This window comes from Pongo abelii, chromosome 15, assembly GCF_028885655.2.
Source record: "Pongo abelii isolate AG06213 chromosome 15, NHGRI_mPonAbe1-v2.0_pri, whole genome shotgun sequence".
NCBI classification, from domain to species: domain Eukaryota; kingdom Metazoa; phylum Chordata; class Mammalia; order Primates; family Hominidae; genus Pongo; species Pongo abelii.
In genome coordinates this window covers 92,569,297-92,585,106 of record NC_072000.2, presented here as the reverse complement: position 1 = coordinate 92,585,106, position 15,810 = coordinate 92,569,297, and the positions used below count along the sequence as shown (strand labels likewise).

The 15,810-nt window shown below is 41.1% G+C and overlaps 1 protein-coding gene across 4 annotated transcripts in view; it reads left to right on the top strand.

Moving 5' to 3' along the window:
- The window catches only part of KCNK10 (potassium two pore domain channel subfamily K member 10), a 152,267-nt gene that overhangs the window by 80,969 nt on the left and 55,488 nt on the right, over positions 1–15,810 (top strand). For all 4 annotated transcript variants that reach the window (XM_054530370.2, XM_063715672.1, XM_054530371.2 and 1 more), the window contains one exon: positions 5,188–5,305. In XM_054530370.2, the coding sequence (XP_054386345.1) occupies positions 5,188–5,305 (118 nt within the window). The remainder of the gene's footprint in view (positions 1–5,187; positions 5,306–15,810) is intronic.

Here is a 15,810-nt window from a genome sequence, read left to right as displayed (position 1 = left end):
CTCCAATTCATAATCCCTTTGCTGACTGTGCCGTTCAGGGAGTAAGAACGTTGTGGACGCAGCCACCATTGTACCCTCAGATGAAGTCCTTTCTCGAGAGACAAACAGTCTGTTAGTAAAATGACCATACATCCTGGGTTGCACCTGTCCGGTGGTCCCAGCATAGCTATTAACAGAGCTACCTTTCTATTTGCAAATTCTCTGCTTTGGACAATAGATCAACAGGTCACTCAGCTATTAGCGTCCATGCATAGAGCACGAATCTTTTGTATTCTTCAGCCAATCTGAGACAAGCCGAGAGATTACTGCTGCACCTTTGTTTGTCTTTCTTTTTGGTGGCACATGAGGAAACAGAGAAACAGATGATCTCACCGAGTGCACAGATCACAGGAGAAAAGCCACAGACAGTTAGTGGTCCCCTGCGGGTCATCATTCATCCCAGTGCAGCACTAACGCTCATGATGGTATCGCACGCTGTCTGGAGCAGTGATTCATGTAGCTGGCGTTGCCTGATGGGAGGAAACTGGTGGGGGAAACGTGGTGGGGGGTCCTGTGAGGGGTCCAGTTATCTCTTCCTCCTCTCTTTCTAAGCGCATCAGCTACAGACCCGCCTCACTTTGTGAGAGGTTGCAGTTTCTCTCTTCTGCCTGTCAGGTAGTCTTAATGCATGGTGTGGGGGAGGGAGGATAAGGGAGAAAGAGGAGCACGGAATCTTTTAGATCTTGCCCTCTTTCAAGTCAGCTCTCCACCTCTTTTTAAAAGAAACGAATCATTATTATTTTGTTGTTGTTGTTGAGTTGCTTTTGTGTTTGTCTGATTTTAGAAAGAAGTAAAATGTTTTCCTCTCACACCTCTGGGAAGATAATATATCTAAATTTATTAGTTTAGTTTGTTCATTTATTCGTTGTTGACTTAAAACATTCACTCCCGGGCCATTTACTGGGTAGCTGAGTGGGTGCTGGAAATGCCAGCTTAGAGGCTAAAAAGGAAATTCAAGGAGGAATGGAATTAAAATGTAAAGTAATGCCCTTTTATCTACAGTATCCCCTCGTATCTAATTATCTGTCTACGTCTATTGAATTATCTGTCTGTGTGAATTTTTTGATCCTCGTAAGATCTCTCTGAACTTGATCATGGTTGAACTTGTAAGTGAACAAATGATGCTCACTGAGTCTGAAATTATTGAATAACATTGGTTGAACCTCTACCCTGTAACATCTTTTGAGCTAAACTGTTCCGAGCTCAGTTGTGCCATTTCATCATCTGTGTGCTCATACATTCCTAATGGGCTGCCCTCCATTCACTTCTGCAGCCTGAATGTAGAGAATTTTTTTTTTTTTTTTTTTTTTTTTTTTTTTTTTTTTTGAGACAGAGTCTCCCTCTGTCGCCCAGGCTGGAGTGCAGTAGCGCGATCTCCACTCATTGCAAGCTCCACCTCCCAGGTTCACGCCATTCTCCTGCCTCAGTCTCCTGAGTAGCTGGGACTACAGCGCCCACCACCACGCCTGGCTAATATTTTTGTATTTTTAGTAGAGATGGGGTTTCACCATGTTAGGCAGGATGGCCTCGAACTCCTGACCTTGTGATCCACCTGCCTCGGTCTCCCAAAGTGCTGGGATTACAGGCATGAGCCACCGTGCCCAGCCAAGAAAAATCTTAAAAGCAAATGCATTTAATTTTAAAATGTTTTACTTGAGCTCAATTAAGATCATTAGAAAATACTTCAAAGATTAATAAAAATTAGAACTATAAACTCAATTAGAATTATTATTATTGAGTTAAAATTGATGTTGCCAATTCAAATGGTAACAGTCAGTTATAACCCGAGTTTGCTGATTCATTTGAATTCTGGTTGTTTGCCAGAGTTTTTCAGAGCCATAAGATCCAGATAGAAAATCAAACCTCATTCTCAGCACTGGGGCTTTCTAAAGCCTTGTCAGAAACTTGGTGACTCGTGGGAGAGCTTATTTTTCTCCTTTTCATTGAGTCTTGCTCTCAAGGAGTTAGTTCAGATCATCAGTGGCCCTACTTTGCCCGTAACAAGCCTTATGTATAATTTCCACAAAACTGCTTCCCCAAGGCATTTGGGTGCATTGCCCATTTTACTGAAGATTTGGCAGGGAGAGAGGAACTGACATCACAGATAGAACCCAGCTGAAATTGGATACTAGATGGAGTTGCTCTTCAAAGACCTGGGCATTGCCGCTATGGAGCCTGAATTTCCCACCTGTCAATTGACACCCCTTTGTGTCGCTTTATTTCTTCCTGTCCTCCTTTTTCAGGGCTTTTCCCTTTTCTCTGATCCCTCCCTTAGGGTATAAAAATCAACCTTTTTCCACTTTAATTAATTTATTCTTTAATTTTATTTTAACACAGAGCGACTCATCTCTAATCAGCTTCAACAGCCAAATGAAGTTTGGTGTCTCCATTTGCATGTTCAAGGAAGTAGTCTAATTAGAAATGATCCCTTGTAAGGTCCCTTCTGCCTAAATTCTGCCTAAATTCTGGGACAATGGCTGTCCTCCTTCCTTATCTGTCTGGAGGTGAAGATGGGAGTCGGGGAGGCGGCATGCATTCTAGGTACCAAAGGTAGAGGAAAGGCAAAACCGTCTGCTTTGGGCCAGACAGGGTTGAATCCTGGCCTCTTCACTTCCTGGCTGGGTGACCTAGGACAAATTAATTAAGTTTCCTGAGCCTGCTTCCCCATCTCTAAGGTGGGGGATAATACTACTTTCTTGCAAGTTATGGAAAGGATAGAATGGAATTACACACAAGTTGTAGAAAGGATAAAACAGAATGACGCTTCTAATGCACCTGGCGAAAGGCAGGCACTTAACAACTGTTAGTTCCCTTTTCCTTTCAACTGATAAATACTTTCCTTGAGGGTTACACAGGTAAACATTAAATATTTATAAATTGCATAATTCAAGAAAAATGAAACTTGAAAAGGATTCTTCAGATTTTTTGATGAAACAAATCATCGTCCCCATTGTCTTTCGTGCAAATCTGTGTTTTTATTTGCAGTGCTGGGTTTGCTTATGACATTTATGTGCAATTCTCAGGACCGTGAGACCTGAGTGAGCCTAACCTCTCTTCACAGCTTGATAGGAGTTGTAAATATTAGGTACTGATGGTATGATTTGAGGCAACCTAAGTGGCTGAAGCCTAGAGCCCTCCCTGAGGTATTATTTCCAAGTGGGCTCATCAGAGCTGAATAGATAATGAAGACATAAACACTGGTGAAGGCTTTGTGGCTTGGTCTGATGGTACTCATACGGCACAGTGAAAAGGACTCACCATCTGTCTGCCCTCTAGAGCAGAGCAGAACATACCTCCGATGATTATGTGACCATTGTCAATTAGGCTGACTTATTCAAAGAGAGTCTGTACACATCCCATGCAGTCAGATTTTAAATTCTAGGGTGCCAGGGTTTGCTAGAAACAGTGGCCGGCTGCGGCCTTGCATAATATTCCCTGTTCCCTTAGAGGCAGAAAAGAATAGACTCACGACTTGACAGAAGGCGCTTTTTTCCCTTGTATCATCCAGTCAATTGTCTACGAGTCTGCCAAATCTAGCTCGCAGCCTCTTTTTGTACAACCCCTGAGCTGAAAATGGTTTTTGCATATTTAAAAGATTATTTAAAAAAAGAAAAATATACAACAGAGAACCATATGTGGCCCACCAGGGCTAAAATATTTACTATCTGACCCTTTATGGAAAAAGTTGTTGATCCCTGGTTCAGAGTGTTTGAAATAACTCAGATGAGAGAAGGCAAAGTGTATTGATGATTGACTTTTCCAGTTGTGATCTGATTTGTGACAACCACTGTATGCCTGTTTTAACAAAGCTTAATGGGCATTACTTAGGATAAATGTAATTACATTTCAATATTTGTGTCTTGCTCAATAACCCTACATAGGGTTATTCCAGGTTTGCCCAAGGAACAGTGTCTGTTTGTTGTTCTATAAGTAGCTCCTGTGTCTGTCACCTCCTCTCCAAGGCTTCCACCTGTCGCTTTTTTATCCCAGTTCACCTGTGTGAACAGCATGTGTTTTGGCTGCCATGACAGCACATCTTACCTTTTTCCCTGGCTTGAAAGAAGATGGCAGGGGTCAGCTCAGGAAGAACTGCTACGGAGTTTTTTTACCTTCTCCTGCTCGTGATGAGGCTAGGGAGGGATTTTTAGCGTATCTTTAATTGTTGCCGAAGTATGAACTCGGGGAAGGGGGCAACTGTGAAGCAGTGATGCATAGACTAAGTCTCCTAGAAGAAGCAGGGCTTGAATTAGACCCAGAAGGATGGGCACCGTTTGTGGGAGGGCACAGGTACGTAAGTACAGGGAACATGTCGTGGAGTGTCCTGCCCAGAGTGGGGAATTTATAGCAATGTGAGATGAAAATGGGTCATCATTGTGGCCAGTTTGTTGGAAATTTTAAGGTGTATGGAATTTCAAATTCAGTAATCATCAAGGAGTCATTGTAGCTTATTTTTAAAAAGAGCGATGTGTGTGTGGTGTGGGGGTGAGGGACAGTGGAATGACAATCATGAAATTGGCTACTGTTTGGTAAACCCTAAAACTGCCAGACGTTGGGCTAAGGGTGTTACTTGGACCATCTCATTTAATCCTCACAACAACCCTGTGGGGAAGGTATTATCTCTAGTTTGCAAGAGAGGAAACTAGGCTTAGAGAGGTTCAAACAACTTGCCCAAGGTTCTGAAGTTAATAACGGCCACAGCCAGGATGGCTCTTAACTCCTGCCCTGTGGAAACAAGCTCAACGTAAAACATTCTTACAAGACAGAAAAGAGTGAAAAAGCAACCAAAATCCTGCCTTGCGGAAATGCCCACTTTGGGTGAACATTCTTCTAGACATTTTTTTTGTGTGTATATGCACAGCAACTTGTATTCATTTTGCATAATCTGGGCCACCCCATTCCTGCAAACTTTCTATAAATGTCACCATATTCTATATCCTAGCGTTTCCCCCCTACTTAACACTAATTTTCTAATTTTCACAACTGGGTGCATAGTATTTTGCTTTGGGATGGTACCCTCATCCACTTAACCAGTTCTCTCTAGATCGTTGCAGGCTCTTGAGCAGGGGAATAATGTATGGAAACTTAAAAAAAAAAAACCAAACAAACAACTTTTAAACTGAGTCTTATGCTTTTTCCCTTTCTTTGCAGCATGCCCTTGATGCTGACAATGCGGGAGTCAGTCCAATAGGAAACTCTTCCAACAACAGCAGCCACTGGGACCTCGGCAGTGCCTTTTTCTTTGCTGGAACTGTCATTACCACCATAGGTACCCATTTGTTTGCTAATATCTCTTCCTCTGCAGGTCATCTTGAGTAAGGGCGCTTAGTCAGTGTTTTGTCCTCATAGCATACACTATAGTTTGAGGTTCAGAGGAGGCTTACGAAACACTGTCATTTAAATTAATGCAGTCATTGTGGTAGCTTTCAACAAAAGCCAAAGCATAATGAAGTATCTCTTTTTCCAGAATGAAAGGCTAGCAAACCTAATGAAAAGGTTAGAATGGAAAATATGAGTTGGTCGGTTGAACACGGGTTACTCATTTGAGCTCAACTTCCATTTTAAAAATTGTACTTCTTATTAAAGTTATATAGTAAGGAACCAAAATGTTCTACAAAATTTGTTATAAAAAACAGTAACATTCTGACCCTCTCACCTTTTCTTACCTTCCCAGAGACTGTTGCTTTCATCTGTTTTGATTGTTGATTTTAACGTTCATCCCTATGTCTTTAAATATCATGCTTGCACTACTTCTGGAATTTTCAGTTTTGGGGATTTTTTTTGATTTTCCATTGTGAAAGATGAGGAGTTAGTTCCTTCTTCCTGCCTGCCCCATCACAGAAGGGCTCTTTTCCTGTCCTCCTGTCTTCCCAATATTTAATTAGATAGAAGTGAAACATCTGCATGATTTTGACTAGATAAATGCTTTCTGCAGCTGATCATAGAGTGAACTGTGATGACCTCTTTCCTGTATCAGTCTTTGTCTTATTTTTTGTGTGTGTGTCTTTTTTTTCTGACACTTGGTGAGTTTTGTATTTTTGTCTTAGGGGTTAACTTTATTTATTTATTTATTTATTTATTTATTTATTTATTTTATTTTTTGAGACGGAGTTTTCACTCTTATCACCCAGGCTGGAGTGCAGTGGTGCAATCTCGGCTCACTGCAACCTCCGCCTCGCGGGTTCAAGGGATTCTCTTGCCTCAGCCTCCCGAGTAGCTGGGATTACAGGCACCCACCACCATGCCTGGCTAATTTTTGTATTTTTAGTATAGATGGGGTTTCACCACATTGGCCAGGCTGGTCTCAAACTCCTGACCTCAGGTGATCTGCCCGCCTCAGCCTCCCAAAGTGTTGGGATTACCGGCGTGAGCCACCACATCTGGCCTAGGGGTTAACTTTATAAGTATAATGGCATATAATAATTTTAGTGTTCTATTCATTAACCAGCATGTATTCGATCCCTGTCACAGGTGATGATATCTCTTTTCTCTCTTTTTCCAACACAAAGTTTTGGTGGACATCATCTTTTAAATGATTAAATTAGCTTATGTTTCTCTTATATGATTTGCCAGCTTTAAATGCTAACTCTTGGCACTCAGCTATTACATATAAGGCAGTTAGTGAAATTAGCATCTCAATTTCCTTTCCCTCTTCCACTATCCACTCTTATTCATGGTGTCATTCTATATAAGTTGTATCTCACTTTATTGTGCTTTGCTTTATTGTGCTTTGAAGATGTTGAGTTTTTTTTTTTTTTTTTTTTAACAAATTTAAGGTGTATGGCAATCCTGCATTGAACAAGTCTATTGGTGCCATTTTTCCAACGTCGTGTGCTCCACTCTGTGTCTCTGCCACGTTTTGGTAATTTTCACAATAGTTTCAACCTTTTTCATTTTTGATTATATCTGTTAAGGAGATCTGTGGTCAGTGATCTTTGATGTGACAATTGTCATTGTTTTGGGGTGCCACAAACCATGCCCTTTGAAGATGGTGAACCTAATCAATAAATGCCGTGTGTTCTGACTGTTCCACCAGCCAGCCATTCAGGCATCCCAGATCCCTGAGGCACAATGGTATTGAAATTTGGCCAATTAATAACCCTGCATTGGCCTCTCAGTATTCAAGTGAAAGGAAGATTCAGTTGCATGTCTCTCATTTTAAATGTAAATCTAGAAATAATTAAGATTGGCGAGGAAGGAGATTTTGAACTCTGAAATAGGCCAACAGCTGAGTCTCTTCTGCCAAACAGTTAGCAAAATTGTGAGTGCAAAGGAAATTTTGTGTTTTATTTTTTTTGAGACAGGATCTCTCTGTGTCACCCACGCAGGAGTGCAGTGGTGCGATCATGGTTCACTGCAGCCTTGATTCCTGGGCTCAAGGGATCCTCCCACCTCAGTCCCCGAAGTAGCTCAGACTACTAGTGTGCATCACCATTCCTGGCTAATTTTTTAAACATTGTTTTCTAGAGATGGGATTTCACTATGTTACCCAGGCTGGTCTTGAACTTCTGGGCTCAAGTGATCCACCCACCTTGGCCTCACAAAGTGCTGGAATTACAGGCATGAGCTGCTGTTCCTGGCCAGGAAAAATTCCTGAAAGAAATTAAAAATGATACTCCAGTGAGTGAGCACATGAATGATAAGAAAGTGAACCAGCCTTATTGCTGATATGGAGAAAATTGTAGTGGTCTGGATAGAAGATCAAACCAGCCACAACATTCCCTTAAACCAAAATCTAATTCAGAGCAAGGGGGCTCTTTTCAGTTCTATAAAGGCTAAGAGAGTTAAGGAGGCTTCAGAAGAAAAGTTTGAAGCTAGCAGAGGTTGGTTTATGACATTTAAGGGAAGAAGACCTTTTGATAACATAAAAGTGCAGGTTAAAGTGGCAAGTGGTAATGGAGAAGCTACAGCAAGTTATCCAGAAGGTCTAGCTAAGAAAGTGGCTACACTAAACAACAGATTTTCATTATAGACAAAACAGCCTTATATTACAAGATGCCATCTAGGACTTTCATAGTTACAGAAGAGAAGTCAATGCCTGGCTTCAAAGCTTCAAATGATAGGCTGACTCTTTTGTTAGGGGCTATGCAGCTGGTGACTTTATGTTGAAGCCAGTGCTCGTTTACCATCCAGAAAATCCTAAGGCTCTTAAGGATTCTGCTTGCCTTCTGTAAATGGAACTTCAAAGCCTGGATGACAGCACATCTGTTTACAGCATGGTTTACTGAAGAGTTTAACCTCACTGTTGAGATCTACTGCTCAGAAAAAAGATTCCTTTCAAAATAGTGCTGTTCACTGACAATGCACCCAGTCACCCGAGAGCTCTGATGGAAAGGTGCAAGGAGATAAATGTTGTTTTCATGCTTGCTAACACCACATCCATTCTTCAGCCCATGGATGGAGTAATTTTGACTTTGAACTCTTATTATTTAAGAAATACATTTCATAAGGCTGTAGCTGCCATACATGATGATTCCTCTGATGAGTCTGAGCAAAGTAATTTGAACATTTTCTGGAAAGGAGTCATCATTGTAGATGCCATTAAGAACATTTGTGATGAATTGGAAGAGGTCAAAATATCAACATTAACAAGAGTTTGGAAGAAGTTGATTCCAAGGCTCATGGATGACTTTGAGAGGTTCAAGACTTCACTAGAGGATGCCACTGCTGATGTGTTGGAATTAGAAGTAGAGCCTGAAGATGTGACTGAAATGCTGCATCTCATGATAAAACTTGAATGAATTAGGAGCTTCTTCTTATGGATGAACAAAGAAAGTGATTTCTTGAGATGGAATCTGCTCCTGCCTGGTAAAGATGCTGTGAACATTGTTGAAATGACAACAGAGAATTTAGAATATTATATCAACTTAGTTGATAAAGCAGTGGCAGGGTTTGAGAAGATTGATTCCAATTTGAAAAAAATTCTACTGTAGGTAAAATGCTATCTAACAGCATTGCATGTTATAGAGAAATTGTGAAAGAAAGAGTCAATGGATGCGGCCAACTTCTTTGTTGTCTTATTTCAATAAATTGTCACAGCCACCCCAGCCTTCAACAGTCACCACCCTGATTAGTCAGTAGTCATCAACATCAAAGGAAGACCCTCCGCCAGTGAAAACATTATGACTTGTTGAAAGCTCAGATTATTATTAGAATTTTTGGCAATAAAGTATTTTCAATTAAGGCATATATATATATTTTTTAGACCTAATGCTATTGTACGCTCAATAGACTGTAGTAGAGTGTAAACATAACTTTTATATGCACTGGGAAACAAAAAAGAAATTGTGTGACTCATTTTATTGTGGTGGTCTGAAGCCTAACTCACAATGTCTCTGAGGTATGCCTGTATAACCTCAGGGTACGTAATTTACATTTTAATTTGTTACCCTGATATTTGCATTTGTTTTAGTCATAGCTCTATAGTTAGATATCATTAATGTTCATCTCTAGTCCTTTTGCTGTGGTTTATCTCATGGTCACTTACTTGGCTGAAAGTCATCTTCAAGTAGTTGCCTTAAGAATGGCTCAGGGGAGCAATATTCTGTGAGATCTTGCATTGTTCACAGTTGTAGCTTAACATTTGAAGGACAGTTGAAACAAAATGAATCCATTTTGTTGACTCACATTTTCTTTTTCTTTTTTTTTTTGAGACTGGGTCTTGCTCTGTTGTCCAGGCTGGAGTACAGTGGTACGAACATGGCTCACTGCAGTCTCCAACTCCTGAGCCCAAGTGATCTTTTGGCTTCAGCCTCCTGAGTAGCTGGGACTACAGGCGCATACCACCAGGGCTAGCTAATTTTTAAAATATTTTGTAGAAGCCAGGTCTTGCTGTGTTGCCCAGACTGGTCTCAGACTCCTGGCCTCAAAGGATCCTCCTGCCTTGGCCTCCCAGAGTGCTAGGATTACATGTGTGAGCCATCACGCCTGGCTTTACATTTTCTTTTTAACTGGTCTCACAGGTGTTGCTCTTCTGTTTCCCAGTTTTTATGCAGCTGTTGGGGGAAACCTGATGCCAGGCTTTTTTTTTCCCGCTTTTATAGATGACTTTATCTTTTTGTTCAGTGACCTAAAATATTATTTCTCTATCTTTCATCTGATAACATTACTAGGTTTTGACTCTTTTATTGCATTAAAGTTTTCTTGATTGACATCTTTAAACATTTTCTTTGCTGTGTGGTTTTGGTTTTGTTCTTTGGGAGATTACAGCTATACATATATTGTAACTTCTTTGCTCATCTTCTACGTCTCTCATTTCTCTTCTACTTTTTAACTCTTAAAATTTACTTTTCATTTTGTTAATTTTATTCTCCCTATTCCTTTTGTTTGTGTGTTTTCCACAATGCCTGTGCTGCCATGAACTCCTTCCAATTTTATTTTTTGTTTTCATGATCAGTAGGGAATTTTTTCCTTTTCCTGTTTCTTTCCTGAATTTCATAGCTCACATTTCATCTTCACTTGTTGTTCCATTTTTCCACTGATTTCTTGAATTTCTACTTTTTGGCTTCTCTGTGAAGATTCTTAGAGATGATTATTTCATACTTGGTCACAATTTTTGTCTGATTATGGAAACGTTTTTCTGGTGAGCCTCTTTCCATCCATTGGTAAGTTTTGCTACTCTTTTCACATTTTTTTCTTATGCAAGTTTTATATTTATGCTGGGTCAACTTCTTTTTAAAATACCTAGCCCCAAGCAAACTGGATATCCCTGGACCAGCTTTCTGCCAAATGATTTCATGGAGTTGGGGAGAGGAGAGCAGGGTGAGTCAGGGTACCACCTTCCAGATAGCACATCCTAACTCTCTTCATTTCTGTGACAGAACGTTTCCTGCAAATAGGGTCCTTCTGTATTATTTCTGTCCTACCTCCCTGTTTTCTGAACCAGATCAAGTTCAGGGTGGCTTCTGCTGCTCTCCCTCTTTATCCTATGTTTCATGCTTGGTAAAAACAGGGACATCTCTTTTGAAGTTCAGAGTGAGACCCTTCCCTTTATACTTGGATATTTTCGGATACTTTCTGAAATTTACCACTTTAGGGCCCTGTCATCATTTTCCGAGTTTCTTCTTTTTATTTTTTGTTCATATGGCTTCTGTCCAATCTCCGCTTCTTTTGGTAGTTCTTACACATATGCTGGAATCTCTGGATAATATCCTTCTTCCAGCTCTGCTGAAAATGGGTTTGAGGGTTTTCTGCCCACATACAATTGTGAAGTAGCACTGCAATAAAAATCTTCATTCAGAAGCAGGAGAGACACCCAGCAGTCACTGGTCCACAGCAATGATGGACAGGCATTGAGAGGCTCCCCCGCCCTCCTGGTGGGGGAAGTTCCTTCATTAAAACTTGTTTATACTCTCTAGGAGGAACTCCCTGCCTTATTGCTCTCTGAAGCCCAGCTATGCCTTTTGAGAGGTTCTTTCCTCTGAGGCACAGTTTTGACAATCAACTTCCTATAGGCACAAATTTCAGAGGCTAACGATTGGTTTAGAGGCACAGGTTTTTGCTTTTGTTTTAAGATCTAGCCTTCAGAACCTAGGTTGTTTCTAGGTGAAATCCAGAAAGTCACATGCAACAAGAACATTTTGGATGAAGGAAAATTGCCATTCTTATTTAGAAATGCTCTTAATCTAATTATATGACATGCTAGGTTTACACTTGCAAATCTGCAAATATATTGGTGTTAGCTATTAAAAGTATTCAAGACGCCCATGACACCAGTGGGTCTGGGGCTTAGAAGCCTTTTCTGGCACTCTAGGCCAGGTTAGGTCAGCTTAATCCACAGACTCACAGCATCCAACAAAGGAAGCTGGGTGGCCTGACACCATTTAGTATAAGGGCAAAAAGTGTTAGCAACCTGAACAACACCAGAGGGCATTGCTGTAGTGGATCCAAGAGGACCAATATCAGGTTTCATTGTGTTCAGCAGATTGTTAACCTGGGAAAAAGTGTCATGCATTGTAGGAGGATTTATTGTACACCAATTAAAATGGAGAAAGTCTGGGCCACTTCAAGAAGTACATTTTGGAAAATGCTCTCTGGTACCCAGTGTTGGATTCATGAGACATTAGTGTATATTGAAGGAAACTCCTAATTTTCTTGTTTCATGACATGGCTAAATGAATGATCTGTCTGCTGCATTGAAAAACACTATAGCTACATTGGAAGGTGCATTAATGGTATTTATTGTGTTAGCTTGTTAGGAATCCAGGAACTCGGTTTATTGAACAACTATGTTTATTGATCCACATAATATTATGTGACTGAGGAACGGTGGCTCCATCTGCCTAATGAAGAACGTTTGATATGCGACAGTTTTTGCCCTTTTTTGTGTGTGTGCTTACACTGGAATCTTTGAGTTTGAGCAAATGGCTCTTAGCCCTTGGATTCTGTTGCCCGGCTTCCATTCACTTACTCACCCATGTCCTCATTGTCATATCCCCAGTGGTTCCCTTCCCCACGCTTTGTCCCCAGGCCTCAGGTGAACAATCACCTCGTCTAGACTAAGAAATCCAGTGCTTGGCCACAATTATTAGTTCAAAGATGGACATATGATCTGGATTAGGGGCTTTTGCTGGAGCTTTGGAGGAAATGACCTCGCTTTCTTACTAAAGGTAAGTCTGGAAAGAGACAGGCCTAAGACACTGCCAGTCATTTTTTTCCCCTTGGTTTTTCTGCCCAGAATTCATCAAACACTAGAGAAGCAGAGTGAAAAAGAGGAGTGGTGAATGGGGTCTTGCTTACATCATGTGAGCTCTGGATGGAGCTACCCAGGAAGTGTTAAGAAATAAATATTAAACCTCCTTCTATTTACTGGGGTCAATATATTTTCTTTCGTTGTTTAAGCAAGTGTGCGTTGAGCTTTCTATTACCTGCAAGTGAGAACATCCCAATACACGCTTTGGGTCAGAGCTCATGCAGGGCCAGTGAATATCCTCTGACCTCCACAGCTACTGACTGAGCCTGCTGGCTGCTGCAGCTGCCATCTGTCATCATCTTTGAGCCACTGACTCTTGATTTAAAGTCTTAGGCAGAGCCATCCTATTTGTTCATGTGCACACATCCTGGCTGCCTAGGAGGCTGTTTCCTCTGTGGTGGGAGGCAGGACACTGTGTCATACCAATTATGCACAGGAAGGGGGTCTTTCCCAAAAATCAGAAGGAAGGTGGATGCTGAACAGGAAACTACTGCAAAACAAATATGCATCAAAACCAAAAGTAAAATGCAAAGTCCACTTCAGTATCATTGTACAGTGTTAACACTAGAGATAGGGTCCTTGTTCTATTTAATTTAGAAAACACAATTTTCTCTCTCTTTCTTTCTTTTAATTGAAAAATAATGTATTGTAAGTTGAACACCATTTAGCTGGCTAAATTTTAACTCCAGAGTGGAGGATCTTTATAGAGTCATACATTTAGAGAATTCCAAAGAAGCCCTTGATACAATGTAAGTAAGAATAATGAGGTGCAGAAATAATTGTTTTTCCAATTACTTAGTGGTAAATTCATTTGTTGCATATGTTCGCAAGGTTTGTAAGAAAACTCAGAGCCCAGCAATTCTTCCAGTTCTTCCTGAGCAAGTTTCCACTAGTTAGGAGTCAGGAAAGAGGAACCATGAGAGCTGAGGAGCTGTGTTTTCATTAATTGTGAAATACACAAATATTGGCCTGTTTCCTTGTGATCATAAAATTTGCAATGTAATATTGCAGACATTTTTGCATATTACTAAAGTTCTTTGAAAAGCATATTCTTTGATGGTTTCTATTGGATCCACTTTTCACACTGTAATCACATATGCCTGGGAACTTCAGCTGTTTCTATTTTAGTAATAGTGTAACACCATGGTGTTACGTTGTGAAGTGTGGTCTTCATCTCTGGTTGTTTCCTTGGAAAGTTTACCAAGGATTTGCTCTGTCAAAGGAAATGAAAGGCTTGCCAAACTTCTTTCCAGAAAGGCTCCCATGAGCAGCTTAAGGTTATGTACTTTTCAGACGTAAAAAATGTGTTCATTAAGTAGAATGTGTATAGACACACTTTGGGAATAATAGCATCTTTTCTGAAAAGCAGCGCTACTCCTTAGTATCAGAGGTCCCTTTTATCTGAGGATATCAAAGCACTTCTTTTTGAAGAAGGTTTTTCTTGTGCTGAGATATACGGAAAGATTTACAAGCGTATGGCAAACAGAATACCTTCAGGCACTTCTCTAGACCAGTAGCCACACCAGAAAGAAGAGCAGACTCTGCTCTGTCAATGACAGGGATGCACTGCACCCTAGTCCCTTTCTCAGTAACTAATTCAATGTGAGAAGTCCCACCTGCCTTTGATTATTGGCTCTGTTGGTGGGTCCCCCGTAACTAGCTTTTCTAAGCTGGATGAATGATGCTCACTTCTATGTGCAGATGCTTTTTCACAAGCTGTCATTTGGAGAAGGACAGCGAGCGATCAGGTTCTTACCAATACCTGTGAAATGCGATTAGATTTTAGTCTGTGAGGCATTTTCACATTGAGCCACCTGACTCTACCCACATCAGAGAGAGAGCCTCTGGTCATGACCCAGGTGGTAGCCAGTCACTGTGTCACTTGGCTGGCAGCCTCATTTAAGGGTTGTCCCTATCAAGCTATCAAGGCACCTGTTGGTACTTACCCAGCACTTGGATTGGATGTTTATTTTTTATTTTTATTTTTATTTTTCAGAGAAGGGGTATTGCTTTGTTGCCTGGGCTGGAGTGCAGTGGTGTGATCATAGTTTACTATAACCTCAAACTCCTGGCTCAAACGGTCCTCACACCTCGGCCAACCAAGTAGCTGGGACTATAGTTGTGCACCACCATGCCAGGCTAATTAAAATTTTTTTTTTTTTTGTAGAGACAAGGGCTCACAATATTGTTCAGGCTGGTCTCAAATTCCTGGCCTCAAGTGATCCTCCCACCTTGGCCTCCCAAAGTGCTGAGATTATGAGTGTGAGCCCCCACACTTGATTTAGATGGGATATTTAACCCGTGGCTTTGGAAAGAGCATTCACCGTGGCTAACATTTTCTGAGTTCTTACTAGTTAACATGCATTGTGCTCCGCATACGTTATCTCATTTAATCCTGTATAACCACATGAGGTGGGTACTGTTATTAGCCTCATTTTATCTATGAGAAGACTGAGGCCCAGAGAAGTTAAATAACTTGCCCAATATTTCATAGTTAGTAAGCAATGGAGTCCAGCTAGATTCACCAGGACCAGCTACATAATTTATGGCACCCACTACAAATTGAAGTGGGGTCCCTTGCTAAAACATCAAAATGGTAAGCTTAGAGCATTAAACCAAGCACAGGACCTATCTAAGTGTGGGCCCCATGGGACTGCACAGGGTGCACATCCATAAAGCAGCCCTGCCTGCGCAGACAGACTGGTGACCATAATAAGAAAGCACACTCTCAACTAAACAAGTAGGGCTGCACAACACACAGTTGGGCAAAGATTTGACTTTGGCACATAAACAGCAAATGGAAGCCTTTGTGTGCACTCCTCAGGCACAAGTCCTCTTTAAATGCCAGCTTTCTCTTCCTGAAAAACGTGAAACTCTTTTCTAGCCAGAGGTGAACAGATCTGAGCTCATCTTGGTGCTGTGCATTCATTACAGCCTACCCTTGGCTGTTTGCCCTTGTGGAGCTGGTTGTCTTCTGCTGAAAGTCACCACCTGGTGCTGTGGGTGCTATGGGAGAACAGTGAAGTTTCTGGAGGGAAAATAGGAATCAACCGCCTGTTTTCTCCTGGGACTGAGTTTTCCTG